The sequence below is a fragment of the Gymnodraco acuticeps genome, unplaced genomic scaffold (assembly GCF_902827175.1).
Source record: "Gymnodraco acuticeps unplaced genomic scaffold, fGymAcu1.1, whole genome shotgun sequence".
NCBI lineage: Eukaryota > Metazoa > Chordata > Actinopteri > Perciformes > Bathydraconidae > Gymnodraco > Gymnodraco acuticeps.
Genome location: NW_022991435.1, coordinates 1,217,574 through 1,237,512, shown reverse-complemented (window position 1 = coordinate 1,237,512; position 19,939 = coordinate 1,217,574). Strand labels below are relative to the sequence as shown.

The 19,939-nt window shown below is 41.2% G+C and overlaps 3 protein-coding genes across 3 annotated transcripts in view; 1 reads left to right on the top strand and 2 right to left on the bottom strand.

The window, feature by feature from the left end:
- LOC117532649 (potassium/sodium hyperpolarization-activated cyclic nucleotide-gated channel 2-like) overlaps positions 1–2,286 on the bottom strand; it is a 30,855-nt gene extending 28,569 nt beyond the window's left edge. The window contains exon 1 of the mRNA XM_034196036.1: positions 1,079–2,286. Coding sequence (XP_034051927.1) covers positions 1,079–2,286 — 1,208 coding nt within the window. The remainder of the gene's footprint in view (positions 1–1,078) is intronic.
- A 2,249-nt stretch (positions 2,287–4,535) lies between these two features.
- rnf126 (ring finger protein 126) lies at positions 4,536–11,982 on the bottom strand. Its single transcript, XM_034196037.1, has 9 exons — positions 11,842–11,982; positions 10,563–10,621; positions 10,398–10,458; positions 10,073–10,311; positions 9,541–9,609; positions 9,360–9,429; positions 8,782–8,875; positions 6,145–6,260; positions 4,536–5,601 (listed from the first exon to the last, which is right to left on the bottom strand). Exons 1-9 carry the CDS (start codon positions 11,914–11,916, stop codon positions 5,449–5,451), a joined length of 936 nt encoding a protein of 311 aa, XP_034051928.1. The 5' UTR covers positions 11,917–11,982; the 3' UTR covers positions 4,536–5,448.
- A 271-nt stretch (positions 11,983–12,253) lies between these two features.
- Positions 12,254–19,183, top strand: sugp1 (SURP and G patch domain containing 1). The gene is made up of 14 exons (XM_034195915.1): positions 12,254–12,399; positions 13,060–13,228; positions 13,596–13,693; positions 14,129–14,377; positions 14,514–14,637; positions 14,732–14,832; positions 15,184–15,307; positions 15,402–15,730; positions 15,988–16,094; positions 16,319–16,496; positions 16,631–16,737; positions 17,719–17,864; positions 18,300–18,429; positions 18,622–19,183. The coding sequence occupies exons 1-14, from the start codon at positions 12,381–12,383 to the stop codon at positions 18,646–18,648; spliced, it is 1,908 nt and encodes a 635-aa protein (XP_034051806.1). The 5' UTR covers positions 12,254–12,380; the 3' UTR covers positions 18,649–19,183.
- Positions 19,184–19,939: the final 756 nt, after the last annotated feature.

The window sequence follows — 19,939 nt, the reverse complement described above, 5'->3', positions numbered from 1 at the left end:
TTAACTATGCAGTACTTAGGGGGAGATACAGACTGTGTGTGAGCTAGCATGGTAAAGAAATGTGTCCACCTGTCGTTAAATAAAACATCTGTCTGAAGTTTAGGCTTTAGTACTGGTCGGCGTAATGTGATCGAAATAGGCCAAACATGAATGTCGCTTTTAAGGGGGACGAGGGGGGGTTAAAGGTAGCGTTCAGATGCGCAAGACGACTCCAAATTATTCGGGAGCTATCCCCTCCTTGTGGTGCTGAAACCACACAGCCCATACTAGGGGAAAACTTTCACATTTTCTGACCTTAATACAATTTAGCCACTGATACATGTCGAGAAAATGATTATAAGCTAATTCATCAAGCCCGAGTCACGAGGAGCCTTCGTGGCTCATATCTATGTCTTTAAATATTGTTAAGACCAAATAGATGATGGATATCTTATCGATGTTTGAGCCTTAACATATAACATGTATTAAATGCAGGATCAGGGGAGCCGTGCAGGCGGTTATGTCTCCAGTGATGCATGCTTGAGGTTTTCGCACACTTGGCTCAAGGTGACATTCCATTACTGAGTGCATCGCACACACCAAACACATACACACACACACACATAGCCTATTTCCTTTCAGCACGCCTCTTGTCGCAGATGATAGCATATTATACTACTGCACATTTTAACCAGATCTTCGAAAAAAATAATGGCATTTTTAATAAGCCCCAATAAGCGTTGTCCTCTTTGTTAAACGTAAGCGTGCTTCAACAAAAAGTCTAGATGTGTTAGCAGGCCGGGCTTGTTGAGCATCTTGTTGATTTGTTTACAACCTTGAGAGGACACTCTTTGCTCAAGTCCGTTTGCCTGACAACAGGTTGTTTGGGGGATTATTGGCAGCACGTTGTAATGCATCGATTCAAATCTCTAAAGATTCAATCAGAGGGGATGAAATAAAAATGAAGCAGCCTTTTACATTAACCACGCATGTGTTTTCCCACCGTGGGGACTCAGTAAGTTATTTGTAGATGACAATGGGGACCCATACGGCCCCTCATGACATTCAACGTGCAACCAATGGCAGCCCCAGCTCTTACCTGAAATCGCTGTAAGGGTGGATAATCCAATTTCCAGCTGATTTTACCCTCTCCTGCTCTCTCTCCACTGCTTTTTGACTACCATACAAGCGTAAGGAGAATTTGTTAACTCCAGGCTGCAGCATACTACTAAACTGCCGCTGCATGAAGCTGGCTTGGCTGTCCTCAGGCTCCGAGTCCTCGGCCGGCACGATTGGGGGTCCATCCTCCAGCTTCTGGAAAGTGACAGAGTTCCTGGGCTGCTGGGTCTGGGTCTGAGTCGGGCCGTGCAGCGAGGACGAGGCTTTCCGGCTCGGTGCGTTAGAGAAGGACACCCTGGAGTCTTTTTTCTCGGGCAAACCGCTGGACACTGGGGTAGAGCCGGGGTTGACGCTGTCTCCTCCGTGCCCCCCGGTCATGGACCCGCCTGGTGTGATCGAGCCGTCCATGCTGGCGGTGGTCGAGTTACGGGCTCCTCGTTTGGCGCTCCCTCCGTCCTCGGCCCTCCCCGACCCTCCTGTCTGCCTCTCCTGCTTGGAGATGATTGAGCGCAGGCTCCCGGTACCCGAGTCCCTCCTGCATTCTCCGTTTTTGTTGCATTTCATGCTGGAATTTGCAGCGACGCTTTTGCAACCATCACTTGCTGCCGCGCTCAAAACCTCTAACGCGACCGCTGCCGCCGACGCCCCCGCCCCAGATGCTCTGCTGGTCTCACCGCGCTGGGCAGCATCGCCCGGAATGGGTGTCTGGGTCGCCGTAGCTCTGGAGGCAGAGGTGGGCCGTGGAGCGGCAGGAGCTTCCTCTGTGTGCGTGTGGCAGGGCTCCTTGTTTGAGTTTCTCCTGGAACCCGAGGACGCGGCTCCCCCTCCTGGCGTAAAGTTCTTCATCCTGATACTGCCGCCTCCTCCTCCTCCTCCTCCTCCTCCTCCACCTCCGCCGCTGCCGCTCCCCCCAGCTCGGCGCAACCGCGGATGCTGGAACTTGGACTCCTCTTCCCCGTCCTCCGCCTCGTCCATCACGATGTTGCTGGCCCCGCCGATCTGCTTAGCGCTGGGTGCGACAGGAGAGCCGGAGTCCATGCAGTTCTGGCTGCTGGTGCTCCTTGTGCATTTTGACGCGGCAGCCTTTGGTGCGCTGATGTGGCTGCGTCCACTGCCGTCCACCTCCTTCTTTTTCATGGTGGCATCAGAAGCCGGTGAAACCTCATTCCTGTCCATCACATTGAGCATATCAAATGTTGCCTCCAATTATCTCTGGAGAAAACCAATCAGAGATGGAGGGGAGATGGAGAGAAGCAGAGAGGGAGAGAGAAAGGAGAGAGGGGCATGGGAGGGGTGGACGTGACTTCTTTGCAAACTACTGCGCTTTTACTTTCACTAGTCGTGTCACAGATGCTCAAGCTTCACACTAAGTGAGTCCTTTGACTGCGTGTCAAATATCATTAAATTAAATTAGCATATTCTCCTGCTAATTCCACTCAAGCTGCCTCCGACTGAGGCCTCTCTGTCATGATGACCCGAAGCTTGGTTTGCCTCAAGTAACTATTTTCTAAATGCATAGCCACACTGAAATACATGCTCAATATGTTGTCAATTAGGGTACAAACTAACATCAGCAGTTTCATTACCACGTGTTCATGAAAACTCCAATGATGTCATATGTTTTAAAGGTGCTTTCAATGACAACCTCACTGAACTGGTGTTAGCCATGGCTGGTGCTTAGTGCATCCTAGCGGCCACATAAAGGAGGCACAGGAGAATAACAATATTCAACGTTAGGTGACCCTGAAACAACAGAAATCAAGTTAAATACTGAATAAACAGAAACAGGAACAATTTAAACAGATAACGTCAATATCTTGATGAAAAGGTAAGATACTGTCCAACTTGTCGTCTCAAATGTGCCTGATCTTGTTGTTGGCTTTATGCACCTGAGGGAACACACTGTCCCCCTTCTATTTTTGAGTTATTTCATTTATTCCCCCTGGAGCTATGCACACGAATCTAAAATGTTTTTTAATTGAAAGTACACAATGCACAACTACAATTTGTACTGTAGTTGTGCTATGTGTCCTCGATCTTTGTATAAAAGGGAGAGAACTGAGGATGGGTCAATTAGCTATTCAAGTCACCTACTGCACAATCCGTGCAAGTACCTGTAACAAAGGTCACCAAGAACAGCAGAGGTGCTCATGTAGTGCATGCACTGCAGGTGAATGCTGCTGCAGTCAGATGAATGTGTTTTTCTCGGGTGTAAATTGCATGGCATAAAAATGTCTTCCGCAAGTGCAGTGCATTAATAACATTTCCATTATTTAGAATTACACTAAGATAGCTTGAATGCATGTTTGAGCTGCAGAGCAACACATAGGGAAATGGGCCGTGACAATCCAGTGCTTTGTCACTTGAGGAGAGACAGAGTAGTTAGCCTATTTTCTTTGTTCTGGTTGAGTCTAATTTTGGCCTCATATGAAGGATAGCTTGCAAAGGCCTGCTTATCAAATCAGCATGACTATATAACTGGTGCCAATCATTGAATCTACATATTATCACTGCTGCAAATTAAAGTTAGAGTAACATTTCCTCCCTGCATGTTTCATACCTTTTGACATCACTGCTGAGAAGTCATACGCGTCACCGCTCTCCCCCTCCCCTGCTCTCTCTGCCAGCCTCCCTCCACTTCATTAGACAATGCTGCAGCTGCACCAAAGTTCACTTTAATTTCCTGCTGGTTCGATGCAGCGGTGTGACGCTCTCAAAAAAAGCCAGAGACAAAGAAGACAGCGATCTGTTGAAATGGCAATAAAATAAAAAGGAGTGTTGAACAGACGCCAGACAAGTATGCAAGTGGTGGTGGTATGAAAGGCCCAGAAACATGTTGTAGTAGTACAGGAACCAGAAAAGCCCATATAGTAAACACTACGGTTTATTTATTTTTTAAAGTAAAGCAAAAAAATAGGGTACTGTACCATTTAAATCAGCATTTTCAATCAGGGCCTCTGTTCTTTCACCCTTATTTAGTTATCCAACCAATAGCAGCTTTAATGTGTTTGCAGTGGAAGGCAAAGTCACACCAATATGCTCTGGTAAGGTTGGTACCATCAGGAATACAGATTTATTTGTAACTTGTATTTATTAGAATATAAAATCCTCTGGTTGGGTGACTCAGCCACAACCTGTTAGTTTATTTTTTAGAATAATTCCTTTTTGTAAATGTCTGACATCCGGCATGCTGCCGAGTTCCACAGAGGTATGAAGACCCTTGAGGCATTTTATCAACATTGGTTTTACATTTCTGTCAACAGAATAGCCAAAAAAGAACTGATAGTGCCTATAAAAAGGTATATGCCCTGTGGAAGTTTGAAAAACGTGTTTTGTTGATATTTAAGTATTATTAAAAGTGTAACATTAAACCTCCTGTTGCAACATTTGATGATGACATTTTAAAAACCATTCATTATCAGGAGAAACTTGAAGGATTTGCTTGTTTTACCACTTTATTGTGACTGTACGAAAAATCAGTAAATCAAATTTAAACACTTAGTGGAACACATTTGGCCAGTTTCAAAGAGGTAAGATGTTCCCATGCCTTTTTATACAGTTGTTTGATGTTGCTCAATATGGGTCTTCGGCAAGGGTTAAATAAATAAATGAGCTTGATTCGTTTTTTTGTTTGCAAGAACAACTTGTCCACTGTAGAGCTGTGTGGATCTTAACCTTTGCACCAAACACACTCGATCAAGCTCTAATAAAAAATATACCAGAATAAAAACAACCTTTTTTTTTTCACTGCAGACATTTTTTCTTTTGTTCAGTAGTTTACCCAAATCTACATTCCCACCATCAGACACAATTGTGTGTAAAAGAAAAAAAAGGTGCAAATAATTTTAAAAAAAGTGCATCACTCAGCTTCCTTTCCACAAAGTTTCAGTTTGATCCACGAGCTGTACAGCAGCTGACCAATTATATCAAATTCTCTATCTACACATCTACGCACTCGGCACCACCACAGGCTTTAAAAAAAGTTGCATTCTGTCTTTTGAATAAAAAATGTGCCCCAGACTCGACAAGTCTCCGTCAAAAAGCTGCTGGCTCAAACTCTGCTCCAGTTCTTATTGTTATGGTGACAGCCTTTCTGGATCCTCCCTCCACATCACCCCGTCCCACCTCCTCAAATACTCGGAAACAATAGCAGCAGGCTCTGGACCGGGCGTCCGTTCAGCACAGGGGGAGGAATGATGACTTAAAGTCTGCAACAGATTCAGAGTTCAACTCGACTCACATCGTCCCCTAGGGATGAGACGGACCACTGTCCTGGTCTCAGCTCGGAGCCGCTGGGTCTCGCTTGGCTTCATTTGTGAGGTTTTCAGATGTGTGGTGACGGTGGAAAATCTAAGAGTTTCTGGCAGCATTCTCATTGTTAGGAGAGCTAGGGGAGGAAGAGGAGGAGGATGAAGGAGAGAAGTTCATTCCTGATAACCCGGGTGGGTCTGTGGCCGTGTTCTGTCCACTTAGACTCTTCCTGCAGACAGGACAGGTATCATGCTGTGGAAAAAAAGGATTAATGAGACTTTAGATGTTTCAATACGAAGGAACATGGTATATTTGGATACAAAAAATATATACTAAATTCTCCTACATACATAAGAAAAATACAACCCTGTATCCAAGCTTTTCTTTGCCAATTTCATAAAGTGTTATCGTAGTGTTTTATTTTATAAGAGTAAAATGTTTCTAAGCGTTTTGAATGTATTTTTGTAACAATACAACATCACTCAGGGGATTCACCAGAGGTATGTTTAAAACTGGAGGTGACGCATCAGTTTGTTTAACCCAAAGCATTGCTGCTTTTTTTGCATACTGTCACTATAAATACATTTAACAGAAAATGCAGGCTGCTGTTTATTTGAGTCGCCCTGCGGTTTACTTGCTCACACTGCAGCACGTTGAGAAAAGCGTCAGATGTTTTCACAAAGCACAACGGTTATAATAAACAAACTATCTCACACAAATGTGGCTTTATAGCTGGAAGTAGCTGATACCAAACAAAAGATAAATGTCTGATACAAATGTTGGGGATGCACGTACCTGTTCCAGCCATGGCACTATACAGGCATTGTGAAACAGATGATTGCAAGGCAGCTGTCTAACATTCTCCTCCACGCTGTAGTCTTCTTTGCACACAGGGCACTCTAAACAAGCACCTGCACAAACAGAAAACCACATGTCATCGGTCTGTCCGTGTGAGATAAAGGCCATCGAAAGAATTGGTCACACTGGCTCTGTGTATCTGACTTCAGGCAGTGTTGCAAAGATTCAATTCAAGTTCTTCAGAAGCACTCACAAGAAGAACTACACATATAAATATAAATAAATGCAGAAGTCTTCCCACTTTAGTCTGTCTGTTGGGATAATGATATGCAACGAAGCCTTGTTCTCGTTATAGAGAAAATACCGTTATTGAAAAGCTGACAGCCTGTGCCAGTCCAATACGAAGAACCACACTGATCATAGGGAGAATTTTTCGGTTTCGTTCTGGCAGATTGGTCAAAAAAGCTGTTGCCGTTGCAGGATGGTTGAGATATAATTACTGTGTATCAATTTGGATACTTCTGTACACTTCCATGTAGTACATTGTGTGCACTTTGTACTTGCGTGGGTAGAGTTTGCATTTCGACAGGGTAATGCAGGGTATCCGTGTTGATTGTCTAAACCACGATGCTGGCCCGCAGTTAAATATCTGCCGGCTCGTTTGCTCACTTGACAATTGTAAAAAACTGAGTGCAGTGTTTACAGCTTTCTTAAAGGGGACCTATCATGAAAAATGCACTTTTGTACGTCTTTTATACATGAAAATAGGCGCGTTCACACCGCAGTACTTTTCCCACTTTAGTTCCGATATAGTTCCGAAATGTTGCGTTCACACCAAAAAGAGCCGGAACTAAAATTAGTTAATGAGAACCTTTTCACCCCCTTTTCCGTCCCTGCTAGAGAGCAGGGACTTTCGTGGGAGAAAAAGGTTCCTATGTCTGATTGGCTGGGCGCCCACGCCCCGTAAAACTCCCAAAAAGTTTTGTGAAGCCGCCATTTTATTATCCTCGCATTAGCATTATTAGCATTAGCCCAGCGCAGAAACGCAGAGAGACTAATTTATGGCAACACAAAATAAAACATGGGAGCGGTGGAGATGAGGAGGTGTCGGCGTTCTGGCGATTTACTTGGAAGGCTTCAGTAGAAGCTGCTGGGACTCCCAGCAGCTTCTACTGAAGCCAGTCCCCAACTCCCGGGACTTCCGGCCGGGGACTTTGGGCGGCAGTATACGCTGTGAAGTGGTTTGCGGCCTGCCAGTAAACCCAAAGCAGAAGAAGAAGAAGAAGAAGAAGAAGTGACGTCAGCGGCTTCATTTGCCTAATCCTCCCCCAGGGACTTATTCCGGTGTGAACGCGATCTGTACTTAGTTCATGAGAACTAAAGAGTTCTCATGAACTAAGTTCTCATGAACCTTTGTGGGAAAAGTACTACGGTGTGAATGCGCCTTATGTGTCCCCGGTGTGTCAGGGAACTCACCAAGTGTCAGAAAGCACAACCCTCTCTCTTTTCCTCCATACCCAAATCTCTAAAAACGGGGCTGCAACGGATCTGATACAGACTGATACAGATTTGAAAATTCTCTGACGTCAGGAACGAGGAGCTCCGCCTATATGGCCAACTCTCCACCTATCAGGGGAATGAGAGGTTGGGCCACGGCCGGCCATTGCCGCTCGAAAGCGCTGGAGACGCTGTAGTACATATGCCAGGCCTGTAAGTGGCGCTGTAGTCTGCCACAAAAGCAGCGAAGAAGACTTCCCTCGCATGGTTGCCCTTCTGTTTATTCTCCGCTGTGGCTCTTTTTCTCCCTCCCCGAGGCAAGCGTTTGCTCCTCCTGCTGCTGTAATTCAATGCAATCCCTCCCCGTCGAGGCAAGCGCTGTAATTCGCTCCGGTAGTCCACCAGCAGATGACAAACACCCAACGAACGAGGGGACCGTGCGGCAGAGTTTCAGTTAGTTTTTTTTTCACCAGTCAACATGTCCGTTAAAGTTTAAATCTTCTGGACAAAATTAGAAAAGTGCCGGTCAAAGGTCTTCTTTGTTATTTATTGAGCTTTAAAACAAATTAATAATGACTCTATATAATCATATAAGAATAAAACACGGAGGACGGAGATCTCTTTTGCTCCCCCTCTTCTGACAGCCCAGCAGCTGATCTCAAAGCACACTCCCCTCTCTTTCAGGGGGGCGTGGTCAGCTGCAGCTCATTTGCATTAAAGCTACGTCACAGAATCAGCCCCTGCAAAAACAGGGCTGGAAAGAGCAAATAGAGCGAAATGAGGCATGGCTAAAATGCAGGATCTGTTTGGTATTTTGAAGGAAAAAAACTATATTTATATACTTTATATAGGTATGGCCCTAGAATATATTGTTCAAATATAGCATGATAGGTCCACTTTAAGTTTAATTGTCCCTCCCCTTCAGACTAAAAGGTTACGATTAAGGAAGATAAATGCCAGTGTTCCACGTCCTCTTTTTGGCTATTATTATTGCACCATCCTCACAGCGATCTGCATTTAGCAATACGTGCCATTGTGAAGTTAATTTACTTAGCTTGTCTAAATAAGGTAGGAAAGGAATGTGGACACAGCACATGAGCGAGTAATTGTAAGAGAGAGAGAGAGACGTGGACTTACCCACATGTTCCTCTGTGATGGTCACTGTGGGTAAACTCTTTATCCGTTCCCTGTCTGCAGGAGGCGGGCCCGTGTTTTCAAACTGGTTCAATAACTACAAGGGAAAAAAGCAATGGATGTGAAATCAACTGCATGACAACAAGGCTGTTCTGTAAATGACAACTTTTAGATATCCACTATCAAAAAAATATATCAATATCAACCTAACATACTGTTATGTCTAATTTAAAAGACAATTCTTCAGAAACTTTGATCTACAGTCACATTTGGGCCCATAAAAGCCCAACTTTTTGTGCCATCAGAATATTATCCAGATATACTCCATTAAAAAAGGCTACTTTGTTAAAAAGGAAAACATCACTTTCAGGACTTTGGATTTTGTACGTTGCTTTAAAACAATTCATAATAGAAAATATACTATGTATTCAAATAATAAGTATGATATTATAAATAGCACTATTTTGGGGGCTCTTGAAAATGTTTTTCAGACACTGTTGCCGCCAAACTGATATTCAGTATTTTCTCCACTGTCATGACAAAAAACATATCAAAAAAATTGTACAAAACCCTTTTTATACCTGTGTAATGATAGCATCAAGTCCATTGGCTCCCCACGCGTAATCCATTGGATTAGAATGTAGCATACCCCTGCAAAACAAGGAAGTAGTGAACTACAGATATATATATTTTTTCTTTTTAAATCAGTAATATAAAACAAGTTAACTAAAGTGCATCAAAGTTACTGAGAGTTACACTTACCATGGTCCCATCCCCATATTTGGCATGGCTGTAGGTGCTATTATTCCATTTACTAACTGCTGAATAATCCTGTAACCGGAAAAAAACAACACTTTCAACACCTGAAGAAATTCCAATTGTCTTCTTATCTAAATTGCACATATGGAACATCTCTGTATCTAACTATCTATTAATAGTTTTACGATCATAATAATACATTAATACTCTATACAAATGGTACTACTGGATATCTGCCATTTGTTCTTAATAAGAATAGTAGTTATTTGTTTTTAAAATGGTAATACTAGATAATAGGCTAATACAGTACTACGAAGAATAACATAACTGTTGTTAAGGAAGGTTCTCCTTCTCCTAGACATTCATCTAAAACGTATAATGTCACCATATTCTAAAACTGGAAATAATGGTGTTTAATCTAAGTTTTTTACATAACATATAAAGTACGCATTACACATTAGCAGCTAATGTTTTCCTGTATTCTCCCTAGTCCCAAAACAACCTTCAACACACACTACTGCTGAAAAAGTCTCACCCCTCTAATGTGGGCACTCCTTCATGGCGCGTACCCTGTCTTCGAGGAACATGTCGACCCCGCGGTTGCCGTGCACTGTATCGTTGCCGCGATGCCATTTCCCTTTCCCTCCTGTTTTCTGTCTCTCTGTTGTCCTCTGTGGGTAGCCGCGTTCGAAGGTCGAAGTTTTCATCGAAAATCCCAAGTGCAAACGGACCGTACCCAGAGGGGAATGTGAACAATTGTTGGTGATCCATGCTCTAGAAGAGAAGACAGAGGCAATGTCAAAACACAGTGCAGGGCGATTATGTATCCTGGACCAGCTGATTCAACAACTCACACTGACCTCAAAGGCTGGGCGGTTCTGATCGCTGCTGGAGGACGTGGATGCGGACCCATTATCAGTACTGCACAAACACAGATGAGGAGTGGGGAAGAAAGTACAACACTAAGACTCAGAAATATACTTTATACTAATCGAATTCGTGAGACATACGATTATCAGCCATACCTTCTTTCCTCAGAAAGCTCCTCAATGAAACCTGAATCACAGCGTGGACAGGTGTAGTCCTAACGTGAAAATACAAAATACAAATGTAAATATTAGGAATGTATACAACATAACTGTTATTAGATAGAACTAGCCTAAACGTGCACCTTTATTCAACAGCTCAGCATAAAAGGCTATCCTTATTAGGGTTATAACAGTTAGAGAAGTGCTAATTCAACTTCATGGTCATTTTAAAGAATCTGTGTGCTGCTTATGAATTGTATGTTGTTATACTGAGAGGTGTTTATAATATTTAATCTACCGTAACTGATATAAATGGGGTTGACAAAATAGTAAAAATATGTTTCAGTATTTGGCAGTAATGACGCCCCAAAATACTATACTATACTATACACTTGGAAATATCTTGTATTAGACTGCAGTAGTTGTATGTAGGTGAACACATAAGATAATAAAATGGCAACTGATTATATTATATTCAAAACACGTCAAATACATACTTTCCTATAAACATGTGTCTCTGTGAAGTGCAGACAATGTCTATGTTGAGGTTGAGAATGATGGCAACATTTCCAGATGACTCACTGACAATACATTAAGTTACATGCTGTTAATAACACATTGTGAGCACTTCTAATTAATAAACACAATATGGTGACATTGTGCTGTCACACAGGTAAACAGCTGACTTACTGCCAATAAAGATACTGTTACTGTAACATTCAAGAAGCTTCGCATGAATGGCTGTGTTACTACTACAGCAGCAATACTGACTGACTGAGACTAGATAGGGCAGCTATTGTGAAAAATGTACTTATATTTGCGGGACAACCACAATAAACATAGAGCAAGACTTATGTGAAAGACATTTAAATGAAACGTGTTTTATACCAGCCTGAACATCATAACATCGAAACCAAAACGTCCTGTAAGATGTGATTTAGAAAGTGAATCTCCACTTACTTCTGTTAGCTAGCAATATGCTAAAGTAAAACGCTACAAATATGTTCAGCTGTTATGAGTGGGATCTAGATGATCTTAACAATACCACCATATAGCTGAAATGATGTGTTTAAAAAACACAAGAGTAAACGTGAGTGTACCACCAACAAAATTACAACCACTTCACTGTCACTCTGGACCGTTGTTGTCTATGGGGCTAGCTAACTAGCGCAGCTAAACAGCAGCATTGGGTCTATTTGACTGGTTGTACGCAACAAACACATACAACCACACAAATATAATTTCTCAATAGTTGAGGAGGTATATGGGGCCTTACCGGTAGACGCGGGCTGATTTCTGCGGAACACCGGTGACAAAAAAACCGGCAGGGCCGTGGGGGAGCTTCAGCCATTTCTAAGCAGGAGGCTAGTTCGTACGATACGGACGGATAGCAACAAGGGACAACCACACCTGACTCTTGCGGCGGAAAAAGACGTTATGTTAACCATGGCAGGTAGAAAGAATTACCGAGGAAAATACTTCCGGTTTAAAATTGCTTTAAAAAATAAAACGATGTAAATAAAAGAAAAGGTGTCCTTTAGAGCTGAAATTATAGAGATTATTATGGAATACTAGAGTCTAATTATGTAACTGTGTAAAAGTAGTCAGTAGTTTAGTCAGTGTAGTTGGGCTCGTGTGGATTGTAGAGATCCCTGTCTCGATGCTTTTATTCTGGAACATTTACGACCGGAAGTTTTGTTTTAGTATTCGTCAGAGGATTCAGCTTTACCAAAGAGCTAGGACTGTAGCAGCGAAAGGCCTTTTTGTAGTACGTGAGCGTATTTTTCCAAATATATTTGTTCTCCAGCTACGACCATGGAACCTGGCGATGCAGGTACATCTTAACTGTGAATATCACTGTGATGCTTACGCTTACTATGTAGCAGCTTCCCTTATTAAACACTTACTTTAGCCAGGTTAGCTGTTAGCTGTAGCAGTATAAACGCTTGCTTGCTGGCGTAATCATTGAAAACCATTGGCTAGCTGTCGGGTAACATAAACTGGGAAACGTTAGCAATCATAAGACATATTGAAATATGTGTACGTAACTAATACGACACTAATATCCCAGTCTACTTAGTTTTGCAACATGTAGTATCTACATTTAATATGATAACATCGCTTTCCCCAGTTCATATCAGCTTTAAAGTTGTATGTTTTTTTTGTTAAAAACAAAGCTTTCCTGTATGCTAGTCTGAAATACAAACGTTGAAGAATACTATTACTTAGTAATATCCAGTAATAAAATAAAGTAAATTGTTCTCCATTATCAAAGTGCATTTTGTTATCTTGTTTTTTTTATTTAGGGAAAATTTGCATTTTCCTTTGCAACTCTGTGTCGTATACTGAAAATAAATGACCCAGGACCCTTATGACCTTGAATTGGGTCAAATTTCACAGGATACATATACAAAAATGTCACTGCTACATTTGCTCTCTGAACCGCCAGCTGTTTAACAAGCCTTTTGGTGTGCTGATCTATCTTTTTTTTAAGGTCGAGGAGGATGGAGGTCCAAGCCTATCCAGCCACAGAAAAGCAAGATGAATATGAATATTCTCCGCCAAGAGAAGCTGATAGCTCAGAAGAAGAAGGAGATTGAGGCCAGATTGGCAGAAAAGGCAAAAGTGACCGTGCAAACACCAAGCAAACCCCTGCCTCAAAGGTAACAATATAATTACAACTTGTTAAAAATGTCGTACATGTTTTGCTGAAATACAATGTACTTCCTTCACTAGATATATATCTCATAATTCGGCATTGGCTTGAATTATAACAAATGCTGTTTTGCCCAAAATGCTAACTTATATTTACGTTAAAAGTTCATCTTTGGGTGATAACTTAAAGAGTTTAACAGAATACATGATAGTATAAATGTTTGATGATATCGATTTATCTAAAGTTTCCATCCTAGATTTTCACCACACATTAAGTACAGTGTTTATGTCTAGTGCTTCCAGTCAGTTTTGTTATATCTGAAGGCTTATTGAAACCATCTTTGGCCTGACATTTCATCCATTCTCTTCCCAAAGTTTCCCCATCCTTCAAGGACCTTCGTCAAACAAGTTTGTAAATGATGGAAGCTTCCTACAGCAGTTCATAAGGATGAATAAGGACAAACCAAACAGTGGTGAGTACTTTGATCTGCATAGTTCTGACCAAAACGTTTCTGTTATGTTGTTATCTTATCCTTATCAAAAGTAATGCATTACTGTAATGTTCTATGATGAAACCTACACAACAACGGGAATGCTGGAACGCAGTATCTAGTATCCATAAATGTATTGTTTTGTCTTCTCTAAGACACTGATTAACTTCAGTCGGTCTGCTATAAGTCCTTGACAGCTTTACAGTTTGTTTTAAAGAGGGCACCCTGACCCAATAAAACTTAATTCGAATAGGGACCACTGACATTACCTTGCATTACTTACTTACATTTGTTACTTTTCAAATGTTCTGGTTGATAAACAATTCTTAAATGTTTTAAAAATAACACAAAATAATGCATTTTACATGAAGGTTCTGATTATTTTTTAAGTTGTCCTGTTTCCAACTCTTTGTTCAGGTCCTAGCAGTGATACCAAAACTCCAACAACCTCGACTTCATCCCCAGCAGGAAACGCACTGCAGAAAAAGAGCATTCTTGTTGGCAAGCGGCCTGGCCTTGGAGTCAGTAGCATGCTTAGTCAGTTTAAAAACTACTCCCACTCAAAGAAGAATCCTGTTCTTAGCCAGAGGCCAAGTGTATTTTGTTCTCCTGATGAGGATGATGAGGAGGAAGAGGAGGATTATTCTAGATACTTAGAAATGAAAGGTAATTCAAGGCCTTTTTCTCTGGACAACTTTATTGCTTGGTCATTTCAAAGCATCTTCTGCATACTCCAGTGCCTTTTTACTGGCATTTTGTCATGGCTGCCCTTAGAGTAAATGTACTGATAGCCTGCTTAAAGTCTCCCCCCCAGAGGATTCAGACACCAGACTCATTATCGAGAAGATGGCCTCTTTTGTGGCAGAGGGAGGAGCTGAGCTGGAGAGAAAGGCCAAGGAAGACTACAAGGACAATCCTATGTTCTTGTAAGTTTGAAGGACAGTGAAGCTGACACAGATGTATTTACGTGTAAAGTATTTTTAAACTAACCTGCGTCCAAATGTTATCTTTGCCTTTCAGATTTTTATATGATAAGAGCAGCATGGAGTTTCTCTACTACAAAAACAGAGTTGCAGAATTGAGAAGAGATTTGCTAGGACCTGATAACGCGTCGGATAATGGTAAGAGTGCTACACTTTAGCCAGTTAATTAACATATACACTTATTTGTCCACATTTCTCACCCCTATGTTTTGCCTAATTGAATCTTATTAAGGATTTAAAATTAGAGTACATGTTATGGTTTGAAATTGTACACAACATTTTACATGCAGAGAAGTTTCACTGGTCTTCATTTGTTCCAGTAAAAGCCTTACATCATTACAGTTCCCTATTCACCACCCCCTTCCCCCTTGCCCCTCCCTCCTCTTCTTATCCCCTATTGGCTCTAGACTGCTGGTGTGTGAGGGCTAGTTGAGTACGGTACACTAGTAGAGAGTGAGTTGAGTCCCAGTACTGATAGGCTGCTTAAAGTCTCCCCCCCAGTGGACGCGGAAACCCAGCAGTTGGCTGAGAAGCTGGCCAGGTTTGTGGCGGAGGGCGGCCCCGAAGTGGAAGCCATCGCTGCTGAGCGTAACCGGGAAAACCCCGCCTTCAGGTCAGTCAACATATATGTGTCACTGTGTTTTTTATGCTTTGTGTTTTTCTTACAAACCTGCTTTTACACATAATATCTTCTGTCCCTCCCTCAGTTTTTTATATGACTATCGAAGTCCAGCCCACCGCCTCTACAAAGAGAAACTGCAGGAGTATCGTGCTGCAGCCTCGCAGAGCTCCTCCCCTCCAGCAGCAGAGTCGGGGACAGATCTTCAGCGGCCGTCTGCTCCAGCTTTTTATGGAAACCCTCCACATCTGAACTCGGCTTCTCAACCCCACACTCAGGAGGCAGGCACTCCGCCCGTGAAACGAAAGAGAAAGAGTCGATGGGGGTCTGAGGACGACAAAGTGGAGATGCACATTCCTCACATCAATATTCCTCCGTGCATTCCTGCTGCAGACCCTGACATGCCATGTCTCTCTGGTGCGTGACCCTGTTTATTTACATTCTACATACCATTGTCCTTATATTTTCCAACCCATACATGCTTATATTAATATGCATATAAGATAATGTAAATATTTCCCCTAAATTGGTACTTCTATTGTTATACATTTTTATAAAATTGCGCCAAGCATTGATTTTAATATCATATTTGTAATTACTATTTCAGCCACTATATCAACTGACCTAATAATACATTTTATGAATATATAAGTTTGTGGTGACTTGTGTTTCAGTCCAGGATCTGATGGGTCTTGGTTATAAGAAGGGGAAGCCTCAGGGTCTGGTGGGAGTGACAGAACTATCTGATGACCAGAAGATACAAATCAAAGAACAACAAGATGTATGAACGTCTATGTAAATCTACATCCCTGCGTTTTTGAAATATACTTACACCCATCCCAAACATTTTGTATTTAATGTCTGTCTATTGCTTTGACTTAATGTGTCTTTTATAAAAGTGGAATAGCATGTTGATGACTGGTGGATCACGCCATGAATTCCTGATTATAAGTCTATGTAATCTGTTAACTGTGGGTGTGTGTCATGTTTTCCTACACGCTGTAGATGCAAGAGATATACGACATGATCATGACGCACAAGCGTGCGATGGCGGAGATGCAGGTAGTGTGGGAGAAGGCCATCAGAGAGCACCAACATGAATATGACAGTGATGAAGAAGTGGACCAGAATGCAGGCACCTGGGAGCATAACCTACGTAAACAGGAGATGGAGAAGACCCGTGGTAAGGCTGACTATCAGTAGGAAAAATGTCTTACTTCTGCATCACCAGCAACTGTTAGTTTTTATAATCAGTTCTCATCGAGGTGAAGTTATCAACTGTTGCTGTAAAAAAGCATCTTGTCTGTACTTTTCCAGAGTGGGCAGAATCTCTGACAGATTTGGGTAAAGGGAAACATTTTATTGGTGACTTCCTGCCCCCTGAGGAACTGGATAAATTCATGGAGACCTTCAAGGCACTCAAGGTAAGTCTTTCTCTAAATTCACTTGTTCTCTAGCCTCATAGGGAAGGATTTGGCTGCTGTGAAACTATGAAATACTTGCCTTTATCCTCTAATTTCACTTTTATAGGTAAATTAACTCAACTTCTTAATTGAGTCACAGATTAAGGCACCAAACTAATGTAAATACTTGTTTTTCAGGCCTCATGCTGATCATTAAGGGGTTTTGAATGTGTAATTTTAGGAGGTGTTTTGTATTCAGACAAAATAGTTCACCTATTCTCTGCAGGATCTCTTCTGAGTTTTATAAAAAAGGTTTCATATATCTTTGGTGTAACCTGTAGTAGCTTTTCTCTGTTAAATTAAAAGAGTCATACACAGTTTAGTAGAATCTGTTTGAAATTCTTGTAAACAGGATTGTAATCATCCGTCCATGCCTCTGTTTTCAAGCCGCTTATCCAGGTCAGGGGCACTGTGCTAACAGCCAGCAGAGAAACACAGACGTCCCTTTCCCCTGCACATTCCTCTAGTTCCTCCTGAGAGATCCCCAGGCGGAGACTGTAATTGCCAATTGTTTATTTGAAAGTCTTTTTGGCATTGTTGTTGGAACAACACTTTTCTAAATCCTTTTAAAAGTTGAAAAACAGAGTACGTTAAAAAACGATAGAAAGTTATTGGAAAGTCAGTATAAGACCCAGAATGTGTGTTTATACCATTTTGAATGTAATGGCCAATGTAGACAAATGGTTTCTGTACAAAATATTTAAGGTTAGGTTATATTTAATAAAGTCCACCAGTGGTGAGTTATGTGGAGGAGACACATCAACCCTGCTGAACAGACTCGGGTGACAGGCAGTGTTAAATCAGATGAATAATGGAATATGTTGCCATTCCTGTGTTGAATAAGTAATCTCCTCATCCTCCTTTTATTTTAAGAATGAGACAAAATGGTTTCGGAGACGGTAGTTGGCGTAAATGAAGAAGTTTTTTATTTTTGACTTGCAGGAGGGCCGTGACCCAGACCTCTCAGAGTACAAAGAGTTTAAGTTGACGGTGGAGAATCTTGGTTTCCGGATGCTTATGAAGATGGGCTGGAAGGAAGGAGACGGCCTGGGCAGTGATGGACAGGGCATCAGGGCTCCTGTCAACAAGTGAGCATTCATCTTCTGTCCACTCACTTTCATTGCATGTCTTCTTTATTCAGGAGTACAGCTGTAAATGAAATCTAAAGCATTAAACATACATTTTCTAGTTTCCTAAAATAATGACAATCAACAAGACAACATACACAACAGAAACAAGTGTTTATTCCCACTAACAATATGTATTTTTTGACTGTAAAAACATTGTTTGTGCGCCAAGATCATACACTCCTTTTTTATCTTGCAAGTCTAGCTGTGCAACTGTGTGTTCCACAGTGTAGTCTTTGTTAGCATTTACACCTGAACAGACCTTTTTCTTAAAGTTAGTTTTGTTAGTTTGAAAAGTGCAGTTGAGACTTATAACAATAAACAAACAAATTAAGCTCTGAAGTTACCGTACATGCATAAGAAATTAAATGAATCATTCTCTCTGTCCTCCTCTAGGGGAACCACGGCTGCCAACGGAGCCGGCTTTGGAGTTGACCGTCCCTCTATGCTCACCAGAAATGACGATGAATACGATGCTTTTAGGAAGAGGATGATGCTTGCTTACCGCTTCAGGCCCAACCCACTGGTAACTTCTTACGCTTTTCTGTTTGTTCTAATAGCATTCTCTGAATATGTATTACATTTAATTATGCCTGTAAAAAAGAACATCCTCATTGAATTTAAGTATATGCTATAGAAACTTAACAATTTGTAGCTCTTCCTTTAGTGGCCAAGCCATAACATTTGAATTTAATCAGTTTCTTTTTTGTTTCCACAGAATAACCCACGACGACCATATTACTGATGTAAAGGGCTGTTTATGTATTTGCTTGTTCTTGTTTATTATAACTTAAAAGCCGGTTTCTTTAACTGCCACAGCTCTACTTGCTTGAGAAATGGACACTGTTGCACAGTAGACTTTTTTAAATTTGAAGTGTGTGACAAGTAGAAAGATTGTTAGAAGATTGGTATATTGTTTTAAGGTTTTGTTAAAAAGGTTTTGTTAAAAAAAAGAAGAAATGTTTTTTTTTAAAATAACTATTCACCAGTTTTGTTACATTTCAATTTAATACTGTAAAGACGTAACATATACTTGCATCGTCTGACTTCCAGAAGGATTTTCTCACTTCAGTTTGTGTTACCATTGTGTTGTTCACTTCAGAGCTTGACTTGACTTTGCATTCCCAACTATATAACACTGTTCTGCTGTAGTACACAATCTTTTTTATGCATTTTTGATTGCCTTTGATGTCTATCACTGTGCTATAACTAATCTCTGAATCGTGTCATATGCTCCAGTGTTCACAATAAAAAGAGAAGTCCACTTACTGAAATGTAGAGTTGTCCCAGTTCGGTATTTCTTTACTTATATTTTATTCAGTGTTCATTTGATGGTACACCTGTGTGTGCTAAGTGCAGGTATGTTTCCAACTATGTTGATAAGTGCCATCAGTATTAATTGGTCTATGGCTCTAAACAGCAGGGAGCCATAGAGTGAAGTTGACCAGGTTTAAGCATCCAGCAGTGAAGAGGAGGATGACGGATCAGTGAAATCAGACCTTCAGTTTGACATTCCCTTGGGGTTTTTACACAGGTTAAATATAACTCAGAAATCCCAGCTAAGCAAGAGACACTGGTGGCGGCCACACTATCAATCAGAGGCAACTTAAGGCATATTAAAAGGTAACCCAAGGCTCGGGTTAGTTAATGAATGGCATGGTGAAGCTTACTATCATTCTCATTGTCCATTAATTGTTTGGTTTATACATTCATTTTTAAAACTGAAAAATCTTTCTAGAGCTGTTTTTGATGTCTGAACTGAACCCTTTTTATAGTTATAAAACTGTATGATACGACAGAAATATAAACAAGCCGGAAACAAGGAACCATGGGAAAATAATGATTATCAAAACTGTTTATAACGAGTTATTATTTATGTATTTACAGTTTTGGGATTGGATCATGAACTGGACAGATACATATACATCTTATAATTTATATTATATTGTTTCTAGACTTTATATACAGTCTATGATCCGGAGCTATTCACAATACAATTAAGAGTGGAGTGGGACAGAACGAAATCACCTCATATT